The sequence below is a fragment of the Vigna radiata genome, chromosome 1 (genome assembly GCF_000741045.1).
Source record: "Vigna radiata var. radiata cultivar VC1973A chromosome 1, Vradiata_ver6, whole genome shotgun sequence".
NCBI classification, from domain to species: domain Eukaryota; kingdom Viridiplantae; phylum Streptophyta; class Magnoliopsida; order Fabales; family Fabaceae; genus Vigna; species Vigna radiata.
Window position 1 is genome coordinate 7,389,425 of NC_028351.1, and position 7,055 is coordinate 7,396,479.

Here is a 7,055-nt window from a genome sequence, read left to right on the forward strand (position 1 = left end):
GTTTTTTGTTCTAGGAAGTATTCCACATAATCTAAAATATTATCTTGAAAATATATATATATATATATATATATATATATATATATATATATATATATATATATATATATATATATATATCTATAATGTTAATTATGAAGGTGAGATGACTTTTGACATTTTATTTTTAATTGAAAGAAGGCAGGCAGGGGAGAACCATGGTAATTCCAACTAGGTTAGTATTTCCTTCCATATTCTATCAGAAGAACACAAGTAAAGAAATATCATTAACCAAAAAGAGGAACTACACAAAGATAATTTGCATCACCATATCTAGATTCCTGTTAGAGACAAAAGTGAGAGAGGAATGATTTTTGACATGTATACACATTATAGTAAATGACAAATCTTGACCTAAAAATCTTGTGCAGAATAGTTTAGACCAAAATATTAAAGCTAATAGTGGCTATGTAATTTTAAAATAGCCATTAATTTTTATCATTGATGACTGATGAAAATTTACTCATATATATATATATGTTGAGAAAATTATCTATATATAATACTCATATATGATCTGCAGGTCTCTATGTTTTATATTTCACTAGCCTTTAAATAGCCTTTGTTACTGAGGATTATATATCAGTGTGTCATGTTAGTGGGCATATAGCGAAATGATATTTCAACACCCTTATTTGACACTACTTTGACACTGGACAGGTGTCAGTGTGTCATTGGGTGCTTTTCTTTTAAAAAATATATGGTTTTTAATTCTGAAGGAAGGGCAAAGTTGGAATGAAATTTCATTTATTTTCAGTTTCGCGGTTTCTTTTCCTTTTCTCGGTGCTTTTGATGAAACAGGGGCTTCCTTCGTTCCATTTCGTTCGCGTAATCGTTTACCACCTCATGGTAAACGATTACCAAGTGCTTTTTCACATCAATTCACTCAGAACTTTTATCCAACCACTTTCCCTCAACATAACACCTTCTCCAACGAATTTGGGGTCCCCTAAATCTGCAATCCACCCCCAAAACACAATCTAAACGCAATATCATCAAAAGTAATATACTTTTTCAATTAAGCAAGTTTAATGTAATCAACCAACAATGCTGCCCATGTTCACATGCAATGTTTGTTGCGTACATTAAGTCCAACATCGACAACAATATCAGTCAAGTGTAATTTTTAACAANTCAATTACCCAAAATCAATAACAGAACTCATTGAAATTAAGTTCAACAAATTGTGAAAAACATTAACTTTAATGTAAAATTGAACAATATCTCTGTACAAATTCAAATTACTAAACAAATTGAAACCAACATCTCCAAACAAAGTACAAAACTTTAAAATCTCTTAATACATGTCCAGGTCACACATGTTTTGTTCTTAAACTTCCAGTAAATGGAGTTCTAAGAGCTCTGCTCTTGAACCTTGTTCGTGAACCCTTCCTGACAAAAACAGCTGCATCAGTCGTCATAGGTGCATCAGTGGACATGGCTCTAGACGGAATGCCTTCCGGGGAAATGCCTCCCGGGGAGAAGCAAGGATCTTCACGTGCCACACTCGGTCCACCTTCATCCGCTCCTCTTCGTCTAGACTTTTCAAACGCAACCTCTTTGTCCAACTCAACAACCTTCATTTTAAGCTCTGCGACAAGTTTTTGCTGACGAACCAACGTCTGCATCACACTATGTTTGAGGCTTCGCTTCAGTAACTTNTTTGCNGATGCTGATTTATCAGCTTTACTTTCCAACGTTGNTTCGTCATCTTTGCAATCTTTGCTTCCGCCAACATCAAATTCATCAACAACCTGAAATAAAACAAATACTATCACACACAAAACACATACATCTTAAAATTAATAACNCAATCANTAAACATCATACCACACCACTCTCCAAAGCTTCTTTGACAATGTTATCTCCCAAATGTACATTCATCCAATGCAAAATTCTAGGAGATTTTTGTATTTCACCCTTTGGAGGTATCAATTTCTCACATAACCAGACCTACAAAAAATTCATCATCACAAACGCTACTCAAAATTAACATTGTATCAACAATTCAACACAATTTCAATTCTGAAGCATGTAAGTGCAGCATCACAAGTTAACTAATCTTATTACCTGTAGCATGTAAGTGCATCCATCAATGTAAACATTGCTTNTGCCTTTTCCTTTCTTCAATCCTTCTGAAGCTTTGGACAAACTACTTACCAAGTAACGGTACACTATACTACCCCAACAATAATTACCCAACTCACTTAAATTATCAACAATTTCATACAAAACTTGAAACACTCTTCCACTGCGATTGGGAATTAATAACTCCGATATCCCAACTAAAATATAAAGACTACAAAAATCAGAACAAGGAATTTTCTTCTTACGTTTCCTCATCATACATTTGTAAACTAAGTCTAAATCTTTTGTGTCTATCCCTACATATTTAACACATGAACTTCTAAANAAATTTTCTTTCAGTTTAATGTCCTTACCTTCAGAACCCAACCCTAGACCTAAACAAAAATCATTCTCTGTCATTGGAATTTCTTTGCCTNCGATTAGAAAACAACCATTAGAGTCATCCCACCTCACAACTAATTCACTCAAAATATTCCTAGCTAACTTAACTTTTTCACTGACCTCTACGAACCAACGAAAAGGAGTCTCACTAATCATAGACCTTTGCTCCTGTGTCAGTTCCTTCGTCAGAGTTGATATGTAGTTAATAGAAAATGAGTGCCTAACCGTCAACTGCATCAACCACATCAACCACAAATGTTCAAATCCCTAAAACATTTAATACTGTGAAATACAAACAAAAGGGAGGAAACCCCGATAGGTCCAACGATGAAGGCGCTTACCTTAGTAGATTTAGTTGCCATTTCGAACCACAAAAACGAAAGCGAACAACAAAAGCGAACAACACGAAATCGAGCAAATTGGATAGAAACACCAAGGACGATTCCTCACTCTCACCGGCAACGAAAGCGAACAACAAACCCAACACGATAGAGAACGACGACAACAACACCAAATCAAACAAATCACACAGAACCACCAAGGACGATTCCTCACTCTCACCGGCAACGAAAGCGCACATCAAAACAAACACGATAGAGAACGACGAGAACTGCCAAACCGAGAGCCAACGGCGGTGAAATGATGGAGAAATCAGAACCCTGCAAAACGTTTCCCTCTATTGAAACACCCCAAGGGCAAAACAGGAATTAAGATTTTGAAATCTGCTCCTAATTTTTTAACCACTTTTGAAATTTTTAAAATAAAAAAAAATCAACCAATCAGGACCTGACACGTACTAGTGGCAAAACGGTGTTAAATGGAATGGTGTTAAAATATCGGGACGCTAAGTCAAAATCAAAATTGTTTTCACTTTCGTGAATGACAAACCTTGATTGTCTATGTTTAATATATATGATTAAGATTTTTTCTAAGGGAACAATTCCCATGTACAGAAACTTTATTTCCCAGATGAGAGTGCTAGATAGAGGAAGAGAAAATAATACAAGAAAATGTGACAAATGGTGTTTGATATTATGGCATTTCGACAATCATGGATACTCATTATAGTTAAGGCTACTAACGGCACAACCAAATAACATTTTTGTTATCTGTTTTCTCCATTTGTTTTTATGGCTTGGCATTTATTTTAAATTCTTTGTCATAATAAGCAATGTCAGTGACAAATTGAGTGAGAGAGAGAAAGTGAAAGGAGAGTTAAGAAGGACACATAATGAGATCATTCTTTGAATTATAAATACAGTCTTTTGCAACAGCTAACGTTACGTAAGATGAGACCACACCAAGGAACTGAAATGGAATGAATGACATGAAAGCAAAGCATCACATATCCATTAAGACTAGTACATTTTTACTAACATGAAAACATAGAGACGTTAAACCACACCATATACGATGATACCACAAATATATATATATTTTCTTTCACTCTCTAGTCTCTTGCCAGAACACTTGGAGATCATGATGAAGATCATGCATAATCAGGCAGAGAAACCCTCTTCAGATTTAACACTTAGCACCTTGGGAAGGGAGTTCCACAAGTGCTAGCAACTTTCCTTGCATTAGGTGAGTCAACAAACTTCTTCAGATTGGGGTTCTTGACGTATTGGCAAAGGCATGGTTTCTGTTCCTTGATCTTGGAGCAGCATAGTTTTGATGGAGGAGTTGAAGAGGTTATTGCACTCACACATGAACTCAGCTGTACTGGGCTGCATGTTACTGCCATTGACACTTGAACTTCAGCCACAAGCAGCACCACCAAAGTGCACAAAGCAATGTGTGCTGTCTTCATTTTCACCTCAATTAGGATGAAAAAGGGTTGTGTTTTGAGTGAGAATGAGAGAGGAATATGTGTTAATTGCTTCTGTGATGGTGCATTTTCGGTTGAGTTTAGTCCCTATTTATACTAAGAGCTTAGCGAAAAGCTAAAGTAAAATAAGACTGAAGGAGAGTAGCTAGGTTTGTCCCTTATTTCACCACTTTAAACTTTCCACTATTTAAAGGTAAAATTACTTCATTCCAGAGATTTATTAGCATCCAAATTACTGCTTAATGATTTCAGGTAACAGTAAATATTATTGTAAAATGTTACAAATAGCTTTTTAAATATTTAACGAAATTGAGTACTTTCGGATGTAATCTGCACAGTTTTTCTTGTAGTTTATTGTCTTAAAGTCAAGATTATATGGCTATTTTATATTTTAGATGGTTTGGTCATATAGTTCAGGGTTGAAATTTTGCATGTTATAATGAACATTTTAGTACCTTTCGGTGGAACTTGGTGGTCAAACCGATTGTAACAGATCAGACTGAAACTATAGCCAAATTGAGATGCAATTATTTCCTACTGTTCAATGTCTGTGGTGTAAAATTTCAACCTCAGAGCAAATTGTAGTAAAAGGACAGAATGAAAGAAAGAAAGATGATTCCAAAACATGTGGTGAAATTATTTTCCAGTCAAAAAGCTGATTGCTGATTTCAGCCTAAAGGGAATTTCCAGTGGCATAGATAGAAGAAAATTAATGTACAGTAATAATTAATCATAAGAAAAGAAACTGATTCTCCCAAAATCAACCTTTGTTTGAATCCCATTTACATCGAGTGGCATAGTTAGAAGTATTATTTGTTTTGGAGTCTGTGTTTTGTTATGGTTTTGTTTTTACAAAACATTTAAATTGTGCTTGACTTTGACCCTTAAACAATGTAAAACTATTAGATAAGATCAACTTTATAAGTAATTAATTGAGACTTACTCAAATATATATAAGAGATATGATTATTTCCAAACCAAAATTTTAAGACAGTAAATTTATAGTTCTTTTCTCTTATACGATGTTCAGCTTTCTATCTGTTCAAGATTTAAACTTAGATTTCTTAAGACATACTTAGATTGCATATTACAACAGAAAAATGTTCTGTTGTTTTCACTTGTGTTTCCAAAATTTCTATACTAGCATGCATGAATGTCTCTGACCCACCATTTCGGCCGTGGTACCTTTCGGTGATGTTGATGTGGTGAGTATTTGTTTACACCCATGTGTGCTTCTTTTATTATAAAGCCACATGCTCTCTTATGATGATCATAACACGCACTGGGAAATTAGTGACATGAACTTCACAATCAGTAGCCATCATGATAAAGGAGGGTACTGCATAGTGCAATGGATTACAAGGAATAGAGTGCTGCCAATTGAGAGTAATCTCTGTGGTTTCATTGATGCAAAAGGGTTTGAATTTTGATCACTGTAAGATTAATCGGTGTGTTGTAAAAGGCAGTAATTAATAACCATTTCTTAATTGTCGTCTAATGGAAATGGGAAATCCCTCTGATCATAATGATTAAGACTCATCATCCAATTGGCCTTAAATAATTCTTGTCAAGTGTTCAGTATTTTATTAGACATATCACTGTCACAAGATTTTACTATGAGAAATGGGAGAAAACAAGTGAGGATTATTAGATTTGCTAATTTAAACGTGAAATTGTCAATTGAAAAGTGAAAAACTACCCAGTGGAGGTCATGTCATATTCAAATTAGAAGGTGCAGTTTTTGTTTTTGTAGGCACCTAATCTTTTGAAAGTTCCATTTTTTGTTCAGATCTGCTGTAATGATCATTGATCTGTCGTGTGTGGAAGGCAAATTAAGCACATCCCACAAGATTTAAGAGAAGATTACTAGAAAAAACACAACACTAATGAAAATAATCAAAACTGTAGTGAAGAAAGATATACGAGTTTGTTCATTAATTTTAAATGGCAAATCTCAAGTTTAATTGACAAATGTTACTATTTCTGAATGCATTTGGTATGCTATGCATTTCTACAATCAACTTAACTGCAAATTGGTTCATAGTTTTACATTTGATTATGTTGGTTGTGCACTATATATACTTTAAGCACGCCAAGCAATAATAATCATCAGCTCACTTGTTCATCAATAATTCATATGGGAAAAGCAAAAGAGGGATCAAATTGGCGTGAATTCACGCACATAATCATTGAATTTACTGGTTTATTTTGGTCCATTCTAAGTCAAAATTAAAGGGGGGTTGTATTTCTATTGAACAATTAAAGTGGTTGTGATGATGATGCAACGTGTGGGGCCTTAAAATTATGGTACCTTCAACTTTTAATCTTCATGCTGCTCAGATGATCATTGATGATTTATCATTGCTTACATCAGTCAATTTTGGCCTACAGAGTGCAGAACAACGATTAATGATAAGCTCACATATCAATCTGCACAAAAGCTTATTTCACTATTGTATGAAGCACCAACAAGAGCATCCTACTTTACCTTTTCTCAAGATTCATGTTCCTTCTCTTTTCATTTCACTGTCTTCTTTATCTTTGGCGAGAAAATCATGTGTACTTTACTAAGAATAACTATTACCATAGATCTATCACTAATCTTGCAAATTTATTAATTTGTTATAAGATTTGGAGTGTAAGTGTCACATTAAATATAAATGAAAAAAAATTAAACATTATACAAATGAATATAAATATATTAGTTGCACCAGGGAAA

General features: G+C 34.2%; 2 protein-coding genes across 2 annotated transcripts; both read right to left on the reverse strand.

Annotated features, from left to right (window-relative positions):
• Nucleotides 1-1,352: 1,352 nt before the first annotated feature.
• On the reverse strand, nucleotides 1,353-2,870 carry LOC111241407. Its single transcript, XM_022779204.1, has 4 exons — nucleotides 2,850-2,870; nucleotides 2,110-2,739; nucleotides 1,870-1,992; nucleotides 1,353-1,793 (listed from the first exon to the last, which is right to left on the reverse strand). Exons 1-4 carry the CDS (start codon nucleotides 2,868-2,870, stop codon nucleotides 1,353-1,355), a joined length of 1,215 nt encoding a protein of 404 aa, XP_022634925.1.
• An 861-nt stretch (nucleotides 2,871-3,731) lies between these two features.
• LOC106766780 (non-specific lipid-transfer protein 2) lies at nucleotides 3,732-4,415 on the reverse strand. The gene has a single exon (XM_014651538.2). It carries the CDS (start codon nucleotides 4,316-4,318, stop codon nucleotides 4,040-4,042), a length of 279 nt encoding a protein of 92 aa, XP_014507024.1. The 5' UTR covers nucleotides 4,319-4,415; the 3' UTR covers nucleotides 3,732-4,039.
• Between the last annotated feature and the right edge of the window lie 2,640 nt (nucleotides 4,416-7,055).